Source organism: Zosterops lateralis, assembly GCF_965231275.1.
Source record: "Zosterops lateralis genome assembly, chromosome: 31".
Taxonomy (NCBI): domain Eukaryota; kingdom Metazoa; phylum Chordata; class Aves; order Passeriformes; family Zosteropidae; genus Zosterops; species Zosterops lateralis.
This window is the reverse complement of record NC_139791.1, coordinates 484892-509959: the sequence shown is the minus strand read 5'-3', so window position 1 is coordinate 509959 and position 25068 is coordinate 484892. Positions and strand designations below refer to the sequence as shown.

Sequence of the window (25068 nt, the reverse complement as noted above, 5' to 3'; positions counted from 1 at the left end):
CTGGAGGGAGTGTGAGTATCCTAAAAATATTTTGGGGGTGTTTGGGAATTTTTGGGATTTTTTTGGAATTTTTTTCGAATTTTTTAGGGGATTTTTTGTGATTTTTTTTGAAATTTTTTTGCATTTTTTGTGGATTTTTTGGTGATTTTTGAGTCTAGATGTCTCCAGGCGTCTCTAAAAATTTGGAGAATATTTGAGAATTTTTTTTGAATTTTTTTGTAAATTTTTTTGTAATTTTTTTGAGATATTTTTGGATTTTTTTTGAATTTTTTTCTGGATTTTTTAGTGGATTTTAGGAGGGTTTTAGAGGGGTTTTGAGGTCACTGAGTGAGTCTGCAGTTCTCCAAGAGTCTCTAAAACTGTTGGAAATTTTGAGGATTTTTTGAGAATTTTTTGGGATTTTTTTGTGAATTTTTGGGGATTTTTTGGAGCAGTTTTGGGGGTTCTCAGGAGGAGTTTTTGGGGAGTTTTTGGGGGGATTTGGGGTCTCGGGGGGGCTCAGCAGCGAGCTCACCCTCACCTGGGACAGGACTGGGGTGCCTGGAGGGAGTGTGAGTATCCTAAAAATAATTGGGAATATTGAAAAAATATTGGGGAATTTTTTGGGATTTTTTTGGATTTTTTTTCAGATTTTTTTTTTATTTTTTTACTCTTTTTTTAATTTTTTTTTGCATTTTTTTGGTGGATTTTTGGGGTATTTTTTGGTCTGGAGGTCTCCTGGGGTGTCTGAGAATTTTTTTTGGATTTTTGGGAATTTTTTGGAATTTTTTTGGGAATTTTTGTGATTTTTTTGTGATTTTTTAAAAAATTTTTTTGTAAATTTTAGGGAGGTTTAAAGGGGATTTTGGGGTCTCTGAGTGGGTTGAAAGGTCTCTAAGGGTCTCTAAAATATTTGGGATTTTTTTGGCATTTTTTTGAATTTTTTGGGATTTTTTTTTTTATTTTATTGATGAGGATTTTTTTGTGCATTTTTTGTGAACTTTGGAGAGGTGTTTTGGAGGGATTTTGGGGTCCCTGATCTGGTCTGGGGGTCTCCAGGAGTCTCTAAAAATTTGGAGAATTTTTGGGAATTTTTTTTTGGCTTTTATAATGAACTTTCGAGGGATTTTTAGAGGGGATTTGGGGGGATTTGGGGTCTCGGGGGGGCTCAGCAGCGAGCTCACCCTCACCTGGGACAGGACTGGGGTGCCCGGGGGAAGTGTGAGTATAAATAAAAATTTTGGGAATTTTTTGGGAATTTTTTAGGATTTTTTTAAAATTTTTTTTCGAATTTTTTTGTGATTTTTTGTGATTTTTTTTGGAATTTTTTCTGATTTTTTTTTCCTTATTTAGGGAGGATTTTTGGGTCTAGAGGACTACAGGACTGTCTAAAAATTAGGGGAATTTTTGAGAATTTTTTTTGATTTTTTGGGATTTTTTTCAGATTTTTTTTGTGATTTTTTTTTGGTTTTTTTGTGATATTTTGGTGATTTTTTTGGAGTTTTTGGGGCATTTTGGTGTCTCTGAGTGGGTCAGAGGGTCTGCAGAGGTCCTTAAAAAATCTAGGAATTTTTGGGAACTTTTTGGATTTTTTTGGAGATTTTCCGGGAATTTTTTGGGGATTTTTTTTTAAATTTTTTTGAATTTTTTTTTTAATTTTATTTTTTAGTGGATTTTAGGAGGTTTTTAGAGGGGTTTTGAGGTCACTGAGTGAGTCTGCAGTTCTCCAAGAGTCTCTAAAACTGTTGGAAATTTTGAGGATTTTTTGAGAATTTTTTGGGATTTTTTTGTGAATTTTTGGGGATTTTTTGGAGCAGTTTTGGGGGTTCTCAGGAGGAGTTTTAGGGGAGTTTTTGGGGGGATTTGGGGTCTCGGGGGGGCTCAGCAGCGAGCCCACCCTCACCTGGGACAGGACTGGGGTGCCTGGAGGGAGTGTGAGTATCCTAAAAATAATTGGGAATATTGAAAAAATATTGGGGAATTTTTTGGGATTTTTTGGAATTTTTTTCAGATTTTTTTTTATTTTTTTACTCTTTTTTTTATTTTTTTTGCATTTTTTTGGTGGATTTTTGGGGTATTTTTTGGTCTGGAGGTCTCCTGGGGTGTCTGAGAATTTGGAGAATTTTTTTTGGATTTTTGGGAATTTTTTGGAATTTTTTTGGGAATTTTTGTGATTTTTTTTGTGATTTTTTTAGAATTTTTTTGAATTTTTTTGTAAATTTTAGGGAGGTTTAAAGGGGATTTTGGGGTGTCTGAGTCGATCTAAGGGTCTCAAGGCATCTCTAAAATATTTGGGAATTTTTGGGAACTTTTTTGAATTTTTTTGGATTTTTTGGAATTTTTGGGGAATTTTTGGGGAATTTTTGGGGAATTTTTGGGGAATTTTTTGGAATTTTTTTTCGAATTTTGGGGGGATTTTTTGGGGATTTTTTATCAGATTTTTGGGTCTGGAGGTCACCTGGAGTGTCTAAAAATTTGGAGAATTTTTTTTTTTTTTGATTTTTGGGAATTTCTTTCCAGTTTCAATTCATTTTTTTTTCTCCATTTCTTTCAGGAAATCTCCTATTTTTTCCTGGAGCCTTTCCGTGGTCCCCCCGGGGGCTGCCCCGGGTGGATTTTAGGGACATTTCAGTCACTTTTAGCCCCATTTTTTCAGGGCTTTTTCCCCATTTTTCCTCCATTTTTTCCCCATTTTTTCCTCATTTTTTCCTAATTTTTTCCCATTATCTCCCTTTTCTTTTTTAATTTTTCCCCCCATTTTTTCCACATTTTTCCCCATTTTTTGGGGGGAATTTTTTTTCCCATTTTGGGATTTTTTTCCCCATTTTTGGGGCATTTTTTCCCCATTTCAAGGGAGGTTTTTTCCCTTTTTTTTGTGTTTTTTTTTTCCCCATTTTTTTTGGTTTTTTTCCATATTTTCCCCCCATTTTTTCCCCATTTTTTCCCCATTTTTCCCCATTTTTTCCCCATTTTTTCCCCAAAACCCCCAAAATCCCCCAAATTCACTTTATTTTCTCTTTTTTCCACAGGAAATCTCCTGTTTTTTCCTGGAGCCTTTCCGTGGCCCCCCCGGGGGCTGCCCTGGGTGGATTTTTCCCCATTTTTTTTTTGTTTTTTCCCCCATTTTTTCCCCATTTTTTGGGTTTTTTTCTCCCCATTTTTGGGGGTTTTTTTCCGCATTTTTTGGGTTTTTTCCCCCATTTTCCCCCATTTTTTCCCCATTTTTGGGGATTTTTTCCCCATTTTTCTCCCATTTTTTCCTCATTTTCCCCCCTTTTTTTCCCCATTTCTCCCCCATTTTTTGGAGATTTTTTCCCCATTTTTCCCCCATTTTTCCCTCATTTTTCCCCCTTTTTTTTCCCCATTTTTCCCTTCATTCTCTTCCAAAAAAAATCTTGATTTTTCCCAAGAAATTCACTTTATTTTCTCTTTTTTCCACAGGAAATCTCCTATTTTTTCCTGGAGCCTTTCCGTGGCCCCCCCGGGGGCTGCATTTCCCACCCCTCGTGTCTCTCGTGCCTCTCGGATTTGGGGTGCGGGTGGTGCCCCCCCAGCTCCTCCTGCCACCCCCGGGACCCCTCCCCAAATTATCATTCCCCCAATTCCGGGGGTCCCTGTCACAATTTTGGGGAGAATTCCCGGGATTTTGGGGGTCCCAGGTTGGTTCTGCACCCCCAGAATTGTGTCCTGTGCGAGGAGCATCGGGATTGTCACACTTGTACTCAGGTGAGGAAAAAAAATTGGATTTTTTCACACAAAAATTGGTGGGAAAATAAACAAAAATTAATGGAAAAATGGGTTTTAAAGTTGGAGTTAATTGGAAAAAAAATCTGCTTTTAATCCTCCAAAAATTCCCAAAAAAATCTGCTTTAGGCCTCCCAAAAATCCCAAAAAATTCTGCTTTAAGCCCCAAAAAATCCCCTAAAAATTCCGCTTTAAACCCCCCAAAATCCCCCCAAAATTCTGCTTTAAACCCCCAAAAATTCCAAAAAAATTCTGCTTTAAACCCCCAAAAACCTAAAAAAAATCTGCTTTAAACCCCCCCAAAATCCCCCCAAAATTCCGCTTTAAACCCCCCAAAAAATTCCCCAAAAATTCTGCTTCAAATCCTCCAAAAATTCCCCCAATTCCGGGGGTCCCTGTCACAATTTTGGGGAGAATTCCCGGGATTTTGGGGGTCCCAGGTTGGTTCTGCACCCCCAGAATTGTGTCCTGTGCGAGGAGCACCGGGATTGTCACAGCTGTACCCAGGTGAGGAAAAAAAATTGGATTTTTTCACACAAAAAATGGTGGAAAAATGAGCAAAAATTAATGGAAAAATTGGTTTTAAAGTTGGCGTTAATTGTGGTTTAAATCGCTCTAAAAATACCCAAAAAAATGTGGTTTAAATGTCCCAAAATCTAAAAAAAAATTCTGTTTTAAACCCCCCCAAAAAATCCCCAAAAAATTCCCCAAAATTCCCCTTTAAACTCCCACAAATTCCCAAAAATCTCCCAAAATCTCCCAAAATTCCCCTTTCAATTCCCAAAATCTCCCCCAAATTGTCTTTAATTCCCCAAAATTCCCCAAATTTCCCCAAAATCTCCCCGAAATTCCCCAAAATCTCCCCCAAATTCCCCTTTAACCCCCAAAACCTCCCAAATTTCCCCCAAATCCCAAAAATTCCCCTTTAAATCCCCCAAAATCCTTTTTAAAACCCCCCAAAATCCCAAAAAAATCTAAAAAATTCCCCCCAAACCCACAAATTTCCCCTTTAAAAAACCCAAAAATCTTCTTTAAAACCCCTGAAACTCCCAAAATTCCCCAAATTTCCCCCAAATCCCCCCAAAACTCCCCAAAATTTCCCTTCAACCCCCACAAATCCCCCAAATTTACCCAAAATCCCAAAAATTCTCCTTTAAATCCCCCAAAAATTCCCCTTTAAACCCCCCAAAATCCCCTTTAAAACCCCCAAATCCTCTTAAAATCCCCCCAAACCCCCCAAATTCCCCTTCAACCCCCCAAACCTCCCAAATTTCCCCAAAATTCCCCTTTAAAACCTCCCAAAATCCCAAAAATCCCCCAAAAAAATCTCCTTTAACCCCCAAAATTCCCCAAAAAATCCCCTTTAAACCCCCCAAAATTCCCCTTTAACCCCCCAAAACCTCCCAAATTTTCCCAAAATTCCTCAAAATCCCTCCAAAAATTCCCTTTTTCACCCCCAAATCCCCCAAATTTTCCCTTTTTCACCCCAAACTGTTGAATTTCCAGGACCCTTTTTGCGAGTGGCAAACGCTGGGACCTCCCGACTCCAAACGGGGCGATTTCGTCTGCAGCCGCCGGGGGAGGCAGGAGGGGGCCCTCAGGGACCCCCAAAAGTGTCCCCCACCCTGCAGCAGGTGAGGAATAAAAATTTCTGGGGTTTTGGGAAAATTTGGGATTTTTTACGGATTTTTTTTATGATTTTTTGACGATTTTTGGCGATTTTTTGACAATTTTAAGGCGATTTTTCGGTGATTTTTGGGGGCATTTTGGGGTCTTGGGGAGCTTTAAGGGACCCCAAAAGTGCAGCAGGTGAGGAATAAAAATTTGGGAGATTTTGGGCAAGCAATTTTGGGAATTTTGGGATTTTTTAGGATTTTTTTGCGATTTTTGAGCAAATTTTGGGTGATTTTTGGGTGTTTTTGAGGGATTTTGGGGTCTTGGGCCCCTCAGGGACCCCCAAAAGTGTCCCCCACCCTGCAGCAGGTGAGGAAAATAAAGTTGGGGGGTTTTGGGAAAATTTGGGGATTTTTTACGGATTTTTTTTATGATTTTTTGACGATTTTTGGTGATTTTTTGACGATTTTTCGGGGCTTTTTGGCGATTTTTGAGCAATTTTTGGGGGGTTTTGGGGTCTTGGGGGACTTTAAGGGACCCCCAAAAGTGCAGCAGGTGAGGAATAAAAATTTCTGGGGTTTTGGGAGAATTTGGGCGATTTTTGGGATTTTTTACGGAATTTTTTTTGTGATTTTTTGACGATTTTTGGCGATTTTTTGACGATTTTACGGCAATTTTTCGGTGATTTTTGGGCAGTTTTTGGAGGGTTTTGGGGTCTTGGGGGACTTTAAGGACCCCAAAAGTGCAGCAGGTGAGAAATAAAAATTTCAGGGGTTTTGGGAAAATTTGGGCGATTTTTGGGATTTTTTACGGAATTTTTTTTATGATTTTTTGACGATTTTTCGCGGTTTTTTTGCGATTTCTGCACTTTCCTGGATCAAAAAAATTCGGGATTTTTTTGGGGACATTCCCAATTTTTTTCCCTCTGGTTTTCCAGCCGCGGGACGCGCTGGCAATGCCTGGCCCCACCAAATTTGCCTTTTTTGGGCTCTTTTGGGGCTTTTTTGGGCTCCAAAAATCCCGGGATATTCCCAAATTTTGGGGAGGGATCTTGGGTCTAAAAATTCCGATTTTTTGGGCTCTTTTTGGTCATTTTTGGGTCACTTTTGGGGCTGTTTCGGTGCTTTTTGGGGGGAATTTTGGGACTTTCTTGGGTCCATAAATCCGGATTTTTTTTTGGGATGTTCCCTGGGCATTCCCAAATTTTGAGGCGTGGTCAGAATATTTTGGGGAAAAGTTTTGGGTGTCAAAATTCAGAATTTTTTTCGGCTCTTCTGGGTCATTTTTGAGCTGTTTTGGGTCATTTTTGGGTGGAATTTCAGCTTTTCTGGGCTCAAAAAATTCCGGATTTTTTTTTGGGATGTTCCCTGGATATTCCCAAATTTTTTGGGGACCTTCCCAAATATTTTTCCCTCTGTTTTTCAGCCGCGGGACGTGCTGGGAGTGCCTGTCCCCGCCCTCTCAGTGTGCCCCCAAATTTGCCTTTTTTGGGCTCTTTTGGGGCTTTTTTGGGCTCCAAAAATCCCAGGATATTCCCAAATTTTGGGGAGGGATCTTGGGTCTAAAAATCAGATTTTTTGGGTCATTTTTGGGTCATTTTTGGGTCATTTTTGGGGCCATTTTGGGTGGTTTATTGGGTCATTTTTGGGGCTGTTTTGGTGCTTTTTTGGGGGAGTTTTGGGACTTTCTTGGGCTCAAAAAAAAATCGGATTTTTTTTAGGATATCCCCAAATTTTGGAGGTGTGGTCTGAGATCTCAAAAATCAGATTTTTTGGGCTCTTTTGGGGCTGTTTTGGGTCATTTTGGGGTCATTTTTGGGTCGTTTTTCGTACTCTTTTTTTGCAATTTCTGCACTTTCTTGGGTCCAAAAAATTTGGGATTTTTTTGGGGGGAAATTCCCAAATTTTGGGGTGTGGTCTGAATATTTTGGGGCGTGGCCTGAGTATTTTGGGGAGTGGTTTTAGGTCTCAAAATTCAGATTTTTTTGGGCTCTTTTGGGCCATTTTTGGGGCTGTTTTGGTGCTTTTTTGGGGGAATTTTGGGACTTTTCTTGGCTCAAAAAAATACGATTTTTTGGGGGGAAATTCCCAAATTTTGGGGAGGTATCTTGGGTCTAAAAAAATCAGATTTTTTTGGTCATTTTTGGGTCATTTTTGGGCCATTTTTGGGCCATTTTTGGCTATTTTTTCGTACTTTTTTTTACGATTTTGGGACTTTCTTGGGTCAAAAAAATTCGGGATTTTTTTGGAGACCTTCCCAAATTTTTTGGGGACCTTCCCAAATGTTTTTTCCTCTCTTTTTCAGCCGCGGGACGTGCTGGGAGTGCCTGTCCCTGCCCTCTCAGTGTGCCCCCAAATTTGCCTTTTTTGGGCTCCAAAAAATCCCCATTTTTTTGGGACAATCTCTGAGAATTCCCAAAATTTGGGGAGCGGTTTTGTGTCTCAAAATTTGGAATTTTTGGGGGCTCTTTTAGGGCTCTTTTGGGTCATTTTGGGGTCATTTTTGGGTCATTTTTTGTACTTTTTTTTGCGATTTTGGGACTTTCTCGGGTCCAAAAAAATCGGGATTTTTTTGGGGACATCCCCAAATTTTGGGGCGTGGTCAGAATATTTTTGGGGAGTGGTTTTGGGTCTCAAAATTCAGATTTTTTTGGCTCTTCTGGATCATTTTTGGGGCTCTTTTGAGTCATTTTGGGGTCTTTTTTGGGTCATTTTTGGGGGGAATTTCAGCTTTTCTGGGCTCAAAAAATTCGGGATTTTTTTTGTGGACCTTCTCTGGATATTCCCAAATATTTTTTGCGTGTCCTGAGTGATGTTGTGTCCCTTTTGCAGCCGCGGGACGTGCTGGGAGTGCCTGTCCCCGCCCTCTCAGAGGGTCCCCAAATTTGTCTTTTTTGGGCTCTTTTGGGGCTTTTTTGGGCTCCAAAAATTCCGGGATATTCCCAAATTTTGGGGAGGGATCTTGGGTCTAAAAATCAGATTTTTTGGGTCATTTTTGGGGCCATTTTGGGTGGTTTATTGGGTCATTTTTGGGGCTGTTTTGGTGCTTTTTTGGGGGGAGTTTTGGGACTTTCTTGGGCTCAAAAAAAAATCGGATTTTTTTTAGGATATCCCCAAATTTTGGAGGTGTGGTCTGAGATCTCAAAAATCAGATTTTTTGGGCTCTTTTGGGGCTGTTTTGGGTCATTTTGGGGTCATTTTTGGGTCGTTTTTCGTACTCTTTTTTGCAATTTCTGCACTTTCTTGGGTCCAAAAAATTTGGGATTTTTTTGGGGGGAAATTCCCAAATTTTGGGGTGTGGTCTGAATATTTTGGGGCGTGGCCTGAGTATTTTGGGGAGTGGTTTTAGGTCTCAAAATTCAGATTTTTTTGGGCTCTTTTGGGCCATTTTTGGGGCTGTTTTGGTGCTTTTTTGGGGGAATTTTGGGACTTTTCTTGGCTCAAAAAAATAAGATTTTTTGGGGGGAAATTCCCAAATTTTGGGGAGGTATCTTGGGTCTAAAAAAATCAGATTTTTTTGGTCATTTTTGGGTCATTTTTGGGTCATTTTTGGGCCATTTTTGGCTATTTTTTCGTACTTTTTTTTACGATTTTGGGACTTTCTTGGGTCCAAAAAATTCGGGATTTTTTTGAGGACCTTCCCAAATTTTTTGGGGACCTTCCCAAATATTTTTCCCTCTGTTTTTCAGCCGCGGGACGTGCTGGGAGTGCCTGTCCCCCCCCTCTCAGTGCGCCCCCAAATTTGCCTTTTTTGGGCTCCAAAAAATTCCCTGTTTTTTGGGACAATCTCTGAGAATTCCCAAATTTTGGGGAGCGGTTTTGTGTCTCAAAATTTGGAATTTTTTGGGGCTCTTTTAGGGCTCTTTTGGGTCATTTTGGGGTCATTTTTGGGTCATTTTTTGTACTTTTTTTTGCGATTTTGGGACTTTCTCGGGTCCAAAAAAATCGGGATTTTTTTGGGGACATCCCCAAATTTTGGGGCGTGGTCGGAATATTTTTGGGGAGTGGTTTTGGGTCTCAAAATTCAGATTTTTTTTGGCTCTTCTGGATCATTTTTGGGGCTCTTTTGAGTCATTTTGGGGTCTTTTTTGGGTCATTTTTGGGGGGAATTTCAGCTTTTCTGGGCTCAAAAAATTCGGGATTTTTTTTGTGGACCTTCTCTGGATATTCCCAAATATTTTTTGCGTGCCCTGAGTGATGTTGTGTCCCTTTTTCAGCCGCGGGACGTGCTGGGAGTGCCTGTCCCCGCCCTCCCAGTGCGCCTGGTGTCCCTCGGCCCGGCGCTGTTTCCTCTTCGCCTCCTACCTGGCCACCGACCCCTACGGGGGGTGCCGCGGCTGGACCGACAGGTGAGACCCAAATTTGGGGGGTTTCCCAAAAATCTGGGGGGTTTGGAGGGGGTTCCCCAAAAATTTGGGGGGTTTGGAAGAAATTTGGGGGGTTTGGGGGGATTTTAGGGGGATTTTGGGGGGTTTTAAATGGAATTTTTTGGGGATTTATGGGATTTTTAATGTGGATTTTGGAGGATTTAAAGGGAATTTTGGAGGGAATTTGGAGGGTTAAGGGGATTTTGGGGGGAATTTGGAGGGTTAAGGGGGGAATTTGGGAAATTTTGGGGGGTTTAAAGGGAATTTTGGGGAGTTAGGGGGATTTAGGGGAAATTTGGGGGGATTAAAGGGAATAATGGGGGATTTTGGGGGGATTTGGGGGATTTGGGAGGATTTGGGGGGTGCCGCGGATGGACTGACAGGTGAGAATGAAATTTGGGGGGTTCCCAAAATTTGGGGGGTTTGGGAGGGATTTGGGAGGTTTAAAGGGGGTTTGGGGGGGTTTGGAGGGGACGTAAATGGAATTTTGGGGGGATTTATGGGGGTTTAAAGGGACTTTTGGGGCGGTTTAATGGGATTTAAAGGGAATTTTGGGGGTTTAAAGGGACTTTTGGGGGGATTTGGGAGGTTTAAAGGGAATTTTGGGAGGGATTTTGGGGGGTTAAGGGGATTTGGGGGGAATTTTGGGGGATTTTGGGGGGTTCAAAGGGAATTTTGGGGGGAAATTGGGCGGGTTTGGGGGTCTAAAGAGAATAATGGGGGATTTTGGGGGGGAATTTTGGGGGGATTTTGGGGGTTTGGGAGGTTTTGGGGGGATTTGGGGGGTGCCGGGGCTGGACCGACAGGTGACAATCACATTTGGGGGGGCAAAAAAAATTTGGGTGGTTCCCCAAAAATTTGGGGTGTTTGGGGGGTTTTAAATGGAATTTTTTTTGGATTTTAATGGGATTTAAAGGGAATTTTGGAGGGGGATTTGGGGGGGAATTGGGGATTTTGGGGACTCCCCAAAAATCTGGGGGGAGTTCGGGGGATTTTAATGGAATTTTTGGGAATTTAAGGGGGTTTAAAGGGAATTTTGGGTGATTTGGGAGGGATTTGGGGGGTTTTGGGGGGTTTAAAGGGAATTTTGGGGGGTGCAGGGGATGGACCGACAGGTGAGACTGAAATTTGGGGGGTTTCCCAAAATCTGGGGGGGTTTGGGGGGGGTTTCCCAAAAGTTTGGTGGGTTTGGAAGAAATTTGGGGGGTTTGGGAGGGATTTTGGGGCTTTAAGGGGTTTTAAATGGAGTTTTTTTGGAATTTAAGGGGGTTTAAAGGGAATTTTGGGAGGGTTTAATGGGATTTAAAGAGGATTTTGGGGGGGATTTTGGGGGTTTAAAGGGAATTTTGGAGGGAATTTGGAGGGTTAAGGGGATTTGGGGGGGATTTTGGGGGTTTAAAGGGAATTTTTTGGGGAATTTAAGGGGGTTTAAAGGGAATTTTGGGGTTTTCTGGGGTGGTTTTTTTGGGTTTTGGGGTTTCTGGGGTGGTTTGGGGGTTTTTGGGGCGGGTTTTTGGGGTTTTTGAGGGTCCCAAGCCTCTCAGAATGACATTTTTCTGTGTTTTTCTGTGTTTCCAGCGTGCACTCGGCCCCGCAGTGCCGGGGCTGTTCCTTGGGGTGATTTTGGGGTTTTTTTTGGGTTTTTGGGAGTCCCAACTCCATATTTGGTGTTTCCAGGGTGATTTTGGGGGTTTTTTGGGATTTTTTGGGGATTTTTGGGGCAGTTTTGGGGCGGTTTTTGGTGTTTTCAGGGGATTTGGGGATTTCTGGGGTGATTTTTTTTGTGTTTTGGGGTTTCTGGGGTGGTTTTTGGGGTTTTTTGGGGTGTTTTTTTAGGGTTTTGGGGTGGGTTTTTGGGGTTTTTGGGGTTCCTGAACCTCCTGAAATAACGATTTTCGGTGTTTTTCTGTGTTTTCGGTGTTTTCCAGCGTTCGCTCGGCCCCGCAGTGCCGGGGCTGTGCCTGGGGGGGGAATTTGGGTTTTTTTGGGTTTTTTGGGACAGTTTTGGGGATTTTGGGAATCCCAAGTCCATTTTAGGGTTTTTTGGGGTAGTTTTGCGGATTTTTGGGGCAGTTTTTGGGCTTGGGGGGTATTTGGGGTGATTTTTGGTGGTTTTTGGGACAGTTTTTGGGGTTTTTGGGGCGGTTTTTGGGGGTTTCTGGGGGGATTTTTTTGGGTTTTGGGGTTTCTGGGGTGGGTTTTTGGGGTTTTTGGGGGTCCCGAGTCTCTCAGAATAACAATTTTTGATGTTTTTCTGTGTTTTCAGCGTTCACTCGGCCCCGCAGTGCCGGGGCTGTTCCTTGGGGGGATTTTGGGGATTTTGGGGGTCCCAACTCCATTTTGGAGGTTTTTGGGGATCCCAAATCCACATTTGGTGTTTCCAGGGTGATTTTGGGGGTTTTTTGGGGGTTTTTTTTGGGATTTTTGAGGCAGTTTTGGGGCGGTTTTTTGGTGTTTTTTGAGGGATTTGGGGACAGTTTTTGGGGTTTGGGGGTTTTTGGGGTGTTTTTTTCGGGTTTTTGGGGGTCCCAACTCCATTTTTGGGGTTTTTGGGGGTCCTGAACCTCCTGGAATAACAATTTTTGATGTTTTTCTGTGTTTTCCAGCGTTCACTCGGCCCCGCAGTGCCGGGGCTGTTCCCAGCTCGGCTCCTGCCGGGAGTGTCTGACCCAGCACGGCTGTGGATGGTGCGGGCCCCGCCCCCACCCCGCCCGCGGCAGGTCCCAATTGGGGCTGGGGGCTTCAATTGGGGCGGGGGGCTTCGGGGGGACCCAATTCCGGGGGAATTTGTGGGGTTTTGGGTCAAATTTGGGTCAAATTTGGGCTTTTTGGGGTGTTGCAAGTGTGGGAAGGTGGATTTTGGGGGTCGTGGGAGGGGTTAAATTGGGTCTGGGGGCTTCAATTGGGGCTGGGGGCTTCGGGGGGACCGAATTCCGTGAGAATTTGGGTCGAATTTGGGGAATTTTGGGGCGAATTTGGGTCAAATTTGGGTTTTTTGGGGTCATGGAAGTTTGGGAAAGTGGATTTGGGGGGTCCTAGGGGGGCTTCAGTTGGGTCTGGGGGCTTCAATTGGGGCTGGGGGCTTCATTTGGGTCTGGGGGCCTCGGGGGGACCGAATTTCAGGGGAATTTGGGTCAAAATTGGGCGATTTTTGGTTAAATCTGAGTTTTTTGGGGTCCTGGAAGTGGATTTTGGGAGTCCTGGGAGGACTTGAATTGGGTCTGGGGGCTCAAATTAGGGCTGGGGGCTTCAAATGAGTCTGGGGGCTTCGGGGGGCCCAAATTTCGGGGGATTTTGGGGGGTTTTGGGTCAAATTTGGGGGATTTTGGGTGGGTTTGGGTCCTGGGAATGTGGGAAAGTGGATTTTGGGGGTCCTGGGGGGGTTTAAATTGGGTCTGGGGGCTTCAAAAAAACCCCAAAATTTTTATTTTCTCCTCCCCAGATGCCTCGAGGGCGATTTCTCCGGGCCCCACCATTTCCCCAACTGCTCCGTGGCCTTGACCCAAAGTGTCCCCAACGTCACCCGGGGTGACCCCAGTGACCCCCCGGACCCCCAGAGTGACCCCAGTGACCCCAGTGACCCCAGTGACCCCAGTGACCCCCAGAGTGACCCCAGTGACCCCCAGAGTGACCCCCTGGACCCCCGGAGTGACCCCAGTGACCCCCGGAGTGACCCCAGTGACCCCCAGGGTGACCCCAGTGACCCCCGGGGTGACCCCAGTGACCCCAGTGACCCCCAGGGTGACCCCAGTGACCCCCGGAGTGACCCCAGTGACCCCCAGAGTGACCCCAGTGACCCCCAGGGTGACCCCAGTGACCCCAGTGACCCCCAGAGTGACCCCAGTGACCCCCGGAGTGACCCCAGTGACCCCAGTGACCCCCGGAGTGACCCCAGTGACCCCAGTGACCCCAGTGACCCCAGTGACCCCCGGGGTGACCAGGGGAGTGACCCGGCGTGGTCGTACGGGTCGTGCCCGGACGTGGACGAGTGTGAGCTGGGCCTGGCGCGGTGTCACCCCCGGGCGCGGTGCCACAACAGCCCCGGCAGCTTCCAGTGCCGCTGCCAGCGCGGCTTCCGCGGGGATGGAGTCACAAACTGCGAACAGACGTGAGTAAGACGGGGAAAATGAGGAGAGAAAATGGGGAAGAACAAAAAAAAAAGTGTGAAAATCGGATGAGAAATGGCCGAGATAGAGAGAAAAATGGGGAGCGAAAATGGGAAAAATCGGACGAAAATTGGACGAAAAATGGGGAAAATTGGGGAAAAAATGGGGAAAAATTGGAGAAAAAATGGAGAAAAAATGGGGAAAAAATGGAGAAAAAATGGGGAAAAAATGGGGAAAAAATGGGGAAAAAATGGGGAAAATCAGAGGAAAAATTGGAGGAAAATGGGGGAAAATTGGAGGAAAAATTGGGGAAAAAATGGGGAAAATTGGAGGAAAAAATGAGAAAAATTGGGGAAAAAATGGGAAAAATTGGGGAGAAAATAGGGATAATTGGGAGAAAAATTGGGGAAAAAAATGGGGAAAATTTGGGGGAAAAAATGGGGAAAATCAGACGAAAAATGGGGAGAAATTGGGAAAAATTGGAGGAAAAAATGAAAAAAAATTAAGGAAAAATTGGAGGAAAAATGGGGAAAAATGGGGGAAAATTGTGAAAAATTGGAGGAAAATTTTGAGGAAAAATGGGGAAAATTGTAGGAAAAATGGGGAAAATTGGAGGAAAATTGGAGGAAAATTGGAGGAAGAATGGAGAAAAATTGGATGAAAAATGGAAAAAAAATTGAGAAAAAAATGGAAAAAATTTGGAAAAAATGGGGAGAATTGGAGGAAAAATGGAGAAGAAATGGGGAAAATTGGGGAGAAATGGAAAAAAATTGAAGCAAAAATGGAAAAAAATTGGAGCAAAAATGGGGAAAAAATGGGAAAAATCGGAGGAAAAACAGAAAAAAATTGAGGAAAAAAAATGGAGAAAATTGGGAGAAAAATGGGGAAAATTCAGGGGAAAAATGGGAAAAAATTGGGGAAAAATGGGGAAAATCGGGGGGAAAATTGGAAAATATTTAGAGCAAAAAAATTGGGGAAATTGGGTGAAAAAATGGGGAAAATTGGGGAAAAAATGGGAGGAAATTGGGGAAAATATGGAAAATATTGGATGAAAAAAGGAAAAAAATTGGGGAAAAAAATGGGGAAAATTGGAGTAAACTTGGCAAAATTGGGGGGGGAAAATGAAAAAAATTGAGAAAAAAATAGAAAAAAAGTGAGAAAAAAAAAAGGGAAAAATTGGAGAAAATGGGAGTAAAACCTTGGTGAAATGTGAAAAAAATAGACAAAAAAATTGGGGAGAAAAATCACAGGGAAAAATTTGGTTTTGAGCGACCAGAATTCTGAATTTTGGCTTTTTTACCCCCCAAAAAATCCAATTATTTTTATTTTTTCCCTCTCTAACCCTTTATTTTTCCCCCCAGGTGTTACTTTGACTGCGGGCACGGCTCCTGCTCGGGACCCCCCAACTTCACCTGCCTCTGTCACCTGGGCTGGACCAACCCCAGACCCCAAAACTCCACTTTGGGGGGACCCCGAGACCCCCTGGAGCCCCCCCTGGAGCCCCCCCAGTGCTCGGTGGATTGTGGCTGCAACTTCCACAGTTCCTGTGAACTGAAGGGCCCGGGGCACTGTGATCTCTGCCAGAGTGAGCTCAAAATACCCCAAAATCACCCCAAAATCAGCCCTGGGACGTCAAAAAAATGGGACCCAAATTTGCCCCAAAATCCCCAAAAATCACCCCAAAATTCCACCCCAAATCCGCCTAATTGACCCAAAATTCACCCCAAATTCTGCCCAAAATTCACCCCAAAATTCCATCCCAAAATTCACCCCAAAACACCCAAAATTCACCCCAAAATCATCCCTGGGACCCCAAAATTCACCCCAAAATTCATCCCAAAATTCACCCAAAATTCAACACAAAACACCCCAAAATTCACCCCAAAATTCCATCCCCAAATCCCTGAAATTCACCCCAAAATACACCCCAAAATACTCCCAAATTTACCCCAAAATTCCATCCCAAAATCCCCCAAATTCCACCCCAAAATTCACCCCAAATTTACCCCAAAATCCCTGAAATTCACCCCAAAACCCCCAAATCCTGTGGCTGCAACTTCCACAGTTCCTGTGAACTCAGGGGCCCAGGGCACTGTGATCTCTGCCAGAGTGAGCTCAAAATACACTAAAATCACCCCAAAAATCACCCCAAAATCAGCCCAAAGTCACCCCAAAATCAGCCCAAAATTTGCCCCAAAATATTCACAAATTCACCCCAAAATTCGCCCCAAAATCGGCCCAAATTTGCCCTAAAATCTCCCAAATTCACCCCAAAATTCACCCCAAAATACCCGAAGTTCACAACAAATTTCACCCAAAATTCAGCCCAAACCACCCAAAATTCCATCCCAAAATTCACCCCAAATTCAGCCTAAAATTCACCCCAAAATTAGCCCAAAATACTCCCAAATTCAGCCCAAAATTTACCCCAAAATTCAGCCCAAAATTCACCCCAAAACACCCAAAATTTGCCCCAAAATTCCCCCCAAAATCAGCCCTGGGACATCAAAACACCGGGATCCAAATTCACCCCAAAATCCCTGAAATTCACCCAAAATATTCCCAAATTCACCCCAAAATCAGCCCCGGGAGCCCCAAAATTCACCCCAAAATTCAGCCCAAAACACCCAAAATTCAACACAAAACACCCCAAAATTCATCCAAAATTCACCCAAAAATTCACCCCAAACTCATCCCAAATTCACCCCAAAATTCACCCCAAAAGACCCAAAATTTACCCCAAAATTCATCCCAAAACATCCAAAATTGACCCCAAAATTCACCCCAAAATTCCATCCCAAAATCCCCAAAAATCACCCCAAAATTCTCCCTGAAAACTTCAAATTTAGCCCCAAAATCCGGAAAATACACACCAAAATTCAGCCCAAAATTCACCCCAAAATCATCCCTGGGAGCCCCAAAATTCACCCCAAAATTCCATCCCCAAATTCACCCCCAAATTCACCCAAAAATTCACCCAAAATTCATCCCAAATTCTCCCCAAAATTGGCCCAGGAACCTTGAAAATCTGGGACCCCAAAATCCCCCAAATTCCACCCCAAAATCCCCCCAAAAATCCCCATTTTTCCCATTTTCCCCCCATTTTATCTCATTCTAACCCCATTTCCTCCCGTTTTAACCCAGATTTTCCCATTTTAACTCCGTTTTTCCCATTCCAACCCAATTTTTTTCCCATTTTCTCCCATTTTAACCCATTTTATCCCCATTTTAACCCCAAAAATTCACTTTTTTCCCCATTTTAATCCCATTTTTACCCATTTAACCCCTTTTTTCCCCATGTAAATTTTTCTCCCATTTTAATCCCATTTTAATCCCATTTTTTCCCATTTTAACCCCATTTTTCCCATTTTAACCAGTTTTCCCATTTTAACTCAATTTTTACCATTTTATCCCAATTTTCCCCATTTTCTCCCATTTTACCCCCATTTTAACCCCAAAAATTCCCATTTTTTCCCCATTTTTTCCCATTTTAACCCCATTTTCCCCATTTTAACCCCATTTTCCTATTTAAACCCCATTTTTCCGCATTTTAACCCCGTTTCCTCTATTTTAACCCCAAAAATTCACATTTTAACCTAATTTTTCCCTGTTTTAACCCAAAAAATTCACATTTTTTTCCATTTTAACCCCGTTTTTTGCCATTTTAACCCCGTTTTTTCCCATTTTTTCACTCTAATTCTCAGTTTTTTCTCACTTTAACCATTTTTTCCCCTTTTTCTCCCAGACTGGACGGAGGGCTCTCGGTGCCAGCGCTGCCGCCGGGGCAGTTTCGGGCCGGGGGGTCCCGGGGGGTGTCGCCCCTGCGGCTGCAACGGCCACGGGGACCCCCAGAGGGGCCTCTGCGACCCCCACTCGGGGCTGTGCCACTGCCTGGCACCCACCACGGGGGCTCACTGTGACAGGTGTGAGCAGGGGTACTATGGAGATCCCAGGTAAGGACACGAAAATAAAAAAATCCGGGTTAAAATAGGCCAAAAATGGAAAAAATCGGGGTCGAAATGGCCCAAAAATGGAAAAAAATCCGGTTCGAAATGGGCCAAAAATGGAAAAAATCGGGTCAGAAATGGCCCCAAACCAGCCCAGAATGGCCCAAAGTGTTCTACAGTAACCCAAAAATGACCCAAAATAACCCAAATGGCCCAAAATGGACAAAACTCACCCTAAAATAACCCTAAAATAGCCCAAAATAAATCACCCTAAAATGACGCAAAAAATAACCCAAAAATGGCCCAAAATGGCCCAAAAAATGGCCCAAAATACCCTAAAATAACCCAAAAAAATGGCCCAAAATAAATAACCCTAAAATAACCCAAAAATAACCCTAAAATAACCCAAAATGGCCCGAAATAAATCATCCTAAAATGACCCAAAAATAACCCAAAAATGGCTCAAAATGGCCCCAAAATTCCCTAAAATAACCCCAAAATTGCCCCAAAATGGCCCAAAATGCCCCAAAATGGGCCCAAAATGGCCCAAACCCGCCCTAAAATAACCCCAAAATAACCAAAAAATGGCTCAAAATACCCTAAAATAACCCAAAAATGTCACAAAATGGCCCAAAGTGCCCCAAATCCTGGGCAGTGTCAGTGCCTGTTCCCCACCACGGGGGCTCAGGGTGACAGGTGTGAACAGGGGTATTATGGGGATCCCAGGTAAGGACACAAAAATAAAAAAATCCGGGTTAAAATAGGCCAAAAATGGAAAAAATCGGGGTCAGAATGGGCCAAAAATGGAGAAAATCGGGTCAGAAATGGCCCAAAAATGGAAAAAATCGGGTCAGAAATGGCCCCCAACCAGCCCAAAATACCCCAGACCATCCTAAAAGACCATAAAAGGCTCAAAACAGCTCCAAACCAGCCCAAAATTGCCAAAAATGGAAAAAATCCTGGTCAAAATGGGCCAAAAATGGAGAAAATCAGGTCCGAAACAGCCCCAAACCAGAAACAAAAAAATCCATCTCAAAATACCCCAAAATGAAAAAATTGCAGCCCTAAATAGCCCCAAACCAGCCCAGAATAGCCCAAACCATCCTAAAATAACCCAAAAATGACCCAAAATAGCCCGAAATGGCCCAAAATGACCCAAAAATGGCCAAAAAATGGCCCAAAAATTGGCCCAAAATGGCCTAAAAATGGCCCAAAATGGCCCAAAGTGCCCCAAATCCTGGGCAGTGTCAGTGCCTGTTCCCCACCACGGGGGCCCACTGTGACAGGTGTGAGCAGGGGTACTATGGGGACCCCAGGTAAGGACACGAAAATAAAAAAATCCGGGTTAAAATAGGCCAAAAATGGAAAAAATCGGGGTCAAAATGGGCCAAAAATGGAAAAAATCCGGTTCGAAATGGGCCAAAAATGGAAAAAATCGGGTCAGAAATGGCCCCAAACCAGCCCAAAATACCCCAGACCATCCTAAAAGACCATAAAAGGCTCAAAACAGCTCCAAACCAGCCCAAAATTGCCAAAAATGGAAAAAATCCTGGTCAAAATAGTCAAAGAATGGAAAAAATCTGGCCCAAAATGGCCCAAAAATGGATAAAATTGGGTCCAAACAGCCCCAAACCAGACTAAAATAGCCAGAAACAAAAAATCCATCTCAAAATACCCAAAAATCAAAAAATTCCAGCCCTAAATAGCCCAAAACCAGCCCAGAATAACCTAAAATAACCCAAAATGGCTCAAAATCCTCCCTGAGTGCCCCAAATCCGCCCTAAAATAACCCAAAAATGCCCCAAAATAAATCACCCTAAAATTACCCAAAAAATAACCCAAAAATGGCTCAAAGTGGCCCAAAATAATCCAAAATTGGCCCAAAATGGCCCAAAATGGCCCAAAATACCCTAAAATAACCCAAAAAATGGCCCAAAATAAATAACCCCAAAATGCCCCAAACCCACCCTAAAATAACCCAAAAAAACCCCAAAAATGGCTCAAAAATGGCCCAAAATGGCCCAAAATGCCCCAAACCCACCCTGAAATAACCCCAAAATAACCCAAAAATGGCCCAAAATGGCCCAAAATGCCCTAAAATAACCCAAAAAATGGCTCAAAATACCCTAAAATAACCCAAAAATGTCACAAAATGGCCCAAAAATGGCCCAAAATGACCCAAAAATGGCCCAAAAATGGCCCAAAAATGGCCCAAAATCCTCCCTGAGTGTCCCAAATCCACCCTAAAATAACCCAAAATGCCCCAAAATAAATCACCCTAAAATTACCCAAAAAATAACCCAAAAATGGCTCAAAGTGGCCCAAAATAATCCAAAATTGGCCCAAAATGGCCCAAAATACCCTAAAATAACCCAAAAAAATGGCCCAAAATAAATAACCCCAAAATAACCCAAAAATAACCCTAAAATAACCCCAAAATTGGCCCAAAAATGGCCCAAAATGGCCCAAAATGGCCCAAAATGGCCCAAACCCGCCCTAAAATAACCCAAAATAACCCAAAAATGGCTCAAAAATGGCCCAAAATGGCCCAAAATGCCCTAAAATAACCCAAAAAATGGCCCAAAATGGCCCAAAATTGCCCAAAATGGCCCAAACCCGCCCTAAAATAACCCCAAAATGACCCAAAAATGGCTCAAAATACCCTAAAATAACCCAAAAATGTCACAAAATGGCCCAAAAATGGCCCAAAATGGCCCAAAAATGGCCCAAAATCCTCCCTGAGTGTCCCAAATCCACCCTAAAATAACCCAAAATGCCCCAAAATAAATCACCCTAAAATGACCCAAAAAATAACCCAAAAATGGCTCAAAGTGGCCCAAAAATGGCCCAAAAATGGAGAAAATCGGGTCTGAAATGGTCCCAAACCAGCCCAGAATGGCCCAAACTGTTCTAAAATAGCCCAAAAGGCTCAAACAGCCCCAAAACAGCCCAAAATTGCCAAAAATCAAAAAAATCCTGGTCAAAATGGCCCAAAAATGGAAAAAATCGGGTCCCCAAACCAGCCCAGAATGGCCCAAACTGTTCTAAAATAGCACAAAATGCTCCAAAATGCCCCAAAACTGAAAAAAAACCAACCCAAAACACCCTAAAATAACCCAAAATAACCCAAAATGCCCCAAAATAATCCAAAAATCGCCCCAAAATGGCCCAAAATAATCCAAAAATGGCCCAAAATGGCCCCAAAATAATCCAAAAATGGCCCAAAATGGCCCAAAATGGCCCAAAATAATCCGAAAAAAATCAGAAAAAAATTAGAAAAAAATCCCCCAAAAAATCAGAAAAAAAATTAGAAAAAAACCTGGAAAAAATCCTAAAAAATTAAAAAAAAAAATTCCGAAAAAATCCGAAAAAAATCCCCAAAAAATCCCAAAAAATCCCTAAGAAAAATGTCCAAAAAATCAGAAAAAATCCGAAAAAAAATCCGAAAAAAATCTAAAAATATCTGAAAAAAAAAACCAGAAAAAAAATCAGAAAAAATCCCCAAAAAATCCCCCCAAAATCCGAAAAAAATCCGAAAAAATTCCAAAAAAAATCCGAAACAATCCGGAAAAAAAATCTGGAAAAATTCCAAAAAAATTTCCAAAAATTTCTCTAAAATTTGGATTATTTTTCTTGCAGAAACGGAGGAGTTTGTGTCCGTGAGTGCCGAGGCCGGGCCCTGATCCCCCTTTCGTCCCCCCTGGATTTGGGGCCCCAAAAATCCCAAAAAATGGCACAAAAAACCCCAAAAATCCCCCCCAAAATCTCCTAAAAATCCCCCCAAAAATTCCCCAAAATAATAATAATAAAAATATAAACAAAAACCAAAAAAATCCTCTCAAGAAATCCCTAAAAAATAGCAAAAAATAATTTTAAAAAATCAGTAAAAAATCCAAAAGAACTCAGAAAAAAATCCAGACAAAATAACCGAAAAAATCCTGATAAAACCCGGAAAAAATCCTGAAAAAAATAAACAGAAAAAAATTTGGAAAAAATCAGAATACCTCCAAAAGAAATCATCTAAAAAAATCCCTAAAAAAATCCCTAAAAAAATCCCTCCAAATTTATCCAAAATTCAGAAAAAAATGCCTAAAAAATCAGAAAAAAAAACCTCAAAAAATCCCAAAAAAATCAGGATAAAATCCCAAAAAAATCAGAAAAAAACCTCAGAAAAATATGAAAAAAAATTCAGAAAAAATCTGAAAAAAATCTGAAAAAAAATCAGAAAAAAATCAGAAAAAATTCAGAAAAAAATCGAAAAAAAATCAAAAAAAATCACAAAAAATTCCAAAAAAATTCCCAAAAAAATTCCCAAAAATCCCCAACCCCCTAAATCTCTAAAAATTCATAAAATTCTATTTTTTTTTTCACAGAAACGGAGGAGTTTGTGTCCGTGAGTGCCGAGGCCGGGCCCTGGTCCACTTGACCTCCCCCCTGGATTTGGGGTCCCGGGGGGGGTCCCGGGGGCCCCTCCCCCACTGCCTGTGGCTGCTCTCGGTCACGGGGGGGCCCCAAACCTGCCCCAAAAACAGCCAAAACTGCCCCAAAATCCTCCTCACCCTCAGCCCCGACACCGACCTGCCCTGCCAGGTGAGGAAATAGAACTTTGGGGATTTTTGGGGATTTTTTGGGGTTTTTTTTGGATTTTTTTAGGGATTTTTTTGGGATTTTTTTGGGATTTTTTGGCAGAGAAATTGGGATTTTTTGGGGGAAATAATTGGGATTTTTTGGGGGGCAAATTGGGATTTTTGGCAGAGAAAATTGGGATTTTTTTGGGATTTTTTTGGATTTTTTTGGGATTTTTTTTTTGGGAATTTTTTGGGAATTTTTTGGGAATTTTTTGGGGAGAAATTGGAATTTTTGGGGGGATTTTTTGGGGATTTTTTGGGATTTTTTGGGGGATTTTTTTTGGATTTTTCTGGGGGGAAATTGGGATTTTTTTGGGATTTTTTAGGGGTTTTTTTGGGATTTTTGGGGATTTTTTGGGGGGATTTTTTTTGGATTTTGGGGGGAGGGAATTGGGATTTTTTTGGATTTTTTGGGGGATTTTTTTGGGGATTTTTGGGGGAGAAATTGGAATTTTTGGGGGGATTTTTTGGGGATTTTTTGGGATTTTTTGGGGATTTTTTGGTGGAGAAAATTGGGATTTTTTGGGATTTTTTGGCGGAGAAATTGGGATTTTGTTGGGATTTTGGGGGTAATTTTGGAGGGGTTTTGGGGGAGGAAATTGGGATTTTTGGGGGGTTTTGGGGATTTTTTGGGGATTTTTTGGGGGATTTTTTGGGGATTTTGGGGGGAAAATAGGGATTTTTTGGGATTTTTTGGGGATTTTTTTGGATTTTTGAGGGAATTTTTTTGGGATTTTTTGGGATTTTTTGGGGATTTTTTTTGGGGTTCTTTGGTGGAGAAAATTGGGATTTTTTCGGGAGAAATTGGAAATTTTTTGGGATTTTTGGGGATTTTTTGGGGATTTTTTGGGATTTTTTGGGATTTTTTTTTATTTTTTGGGGAGAAAATTGGGTTTTTTGGGGATTTTTTGGGGATTTTATGGGGGAGAAATTGGGATTTTTTGGGATTTTTGGCAGAATTTTGGAGGGGTTTTAGGGGAGGAAATTGGGATTTTTGGGGAATTTTTTGGGATTTTTTGGAGATTTTTTGGGGGATTTTTTGGGGATTTTGGGGGGGGAATTGGGATTTTTTTGGATTTTTTGGGGATTTTTTTGTGGAGAAAATTGGGATTTTTGGAGATTTTTTTGGGGATTTTGGGGGAATTTTTGGGGATTTTTTGGTGGATTTTTTTGAGGGAAATCGGCAATTTTTTGGGGGCATTTTTTTGTTAATTTTGATGTAGAAAATTGCTATTTTTGTGTAATTTAAGCTCCATTTCCCCCCCAGGGCAGTTTTGTTTACGCCTTTGACGGGCTCCCGGCGCTGCTGGAGGGGGGAGGGGTCCAGGGGGACCCGGCCCTGCTCGGGGCCCTCTGCGGGGGGGGGACCCAGCACAGCCTCACCCTCCAGGCAAACTCAGGTAAGGGACCCAAAAACACCAAAAATCACCCCAAAAACCAAAAAAATCACCCCAAAAATGGATTCTGGGACCCCAAAAACCCCAAAAACACCCCAAAAACCAAAAAAATCACCCCCAAAACCAAAAAAATCACCCCAAAAATGGATTCTGGGACCCCAAAAACCCCAAAAACACCCCAAAAACCAAAAAAATCACCCCAAAAATAGGCTCGGGGACCCCAAAAACCAAAAAAATCACCCCAAAAACCAAAAAAATCAACCCAAAAACCAAAAAAATCACCCCAAAAATGGACTTGGGGGGGCCAAAAATGGGCTCAGGGACCCCAAAAACCCCAAAAATGCCCCAAAAATGGGCTCGGGGGGGCCAAAAACCCCAAAAATCACCCCAAAAACACCCCAAAAATGGACTCAATGACCCCAAAAACCCCAAAATTGTCCCAAAAATGGACTCAGGGACCCCAAAAACCCAAAAATTGCCCCAAAAATGGACTCAGGGACCCCAAAAACCCCCAAAATCACCCCAAAAACCCAAAAAAAATCACCCAAAAAATGGATTCTGGGACCCCAAAATCACCAAAAACACCCCAAAAATTGGGGAAGAAAATTGAGATATTTTTGAGAAAAAAAAAAGAGATTTTTGGGGGGAAAAAAGGTGATTTTTGGGGGGGGAAATTGTGATTTTTTGGAGGAAAAAAATGGGATTTTTTTGAGGAAAAAAATGGGATTTTTTGGGGAAAAAAAAGGGAATTTTTTGGGGGGAAAAAAGGAATTTTTAAAAAAAAATTGGGATTTTTTTGGAGGAAAAAAATGGGATTTTTTTGGAAGAAAAAAACCGGATTTTTTGGGGGAGAAAAAATTGTGATTTTTGGAGGAAAACTGGGATTTTTCTGGACAGAAAATTGGGATTTTTTTGGGAAAAAAATTGGGATTTTTTTGAGGAAAAAAAATGAAATTTTGGAGGCAAAAAGGCGATTTTTTGGAGAGCAAAAAATCTGATTTTTTGGGAAAAAAATTCGCATTTTTGGGGTAAAAAAATCGAATTTTTTGGTGAAAAAATGGGATTTTTTTTGAGGAAAAAAATTGGGATTTTTTTTGAGGAAAAAAATTGGGATTTTTTTGGGGGGGAAAAAAGTGATTTTTTGGGGAAAAAAAAATTTGATTTTTTCAGGGAAAAATTCGAATTTTTTGGTGAAAAAATGTGATTTTTTTTGAGGAAAAAAATCGGATTTTTTTAGAAAAAAAAGAGATTTTTTGGAAATTCCTTTTCTGACTAATTTTTATTATA

General features: G+C 42.0%; 1 protein-coding gene across 1 annotated transcript in view; it reads left to right on the top strand.

Moving 5' to 3' along the window:
- Positions 1-25068, top strand: part of MEGF8 (multiple EGF like domains 8) — a 91950-nt gene that overhangs the window by 29835 nt on the left and 37047 nt on the right. Inside the window, exons 18-24 of the mRNA XM_083880782.1 lie at positions 3421-3811; positions 4221-4230; positions 9554-9685; positions 13146-13221; positions 13456-13811; positions 15168-15394; positions 17555-17703. Coding sequence (XP_083736908.1) covers positions 3421-3811; positions 4221-4230; positions 9554-9685; positions 13146-13221; positions 13456-13811; positions 15168-15394; positions 17555-17703 — 1341 coding nt within the window. The remainder of the gene's footprint in view (positions 1-3420; positions 3812-4220; positions 4231-9553; positions 9686-13145; positions 13222-13455; positions 13812-15167; positions 15395-17554; positions 17704-25068) is intronic.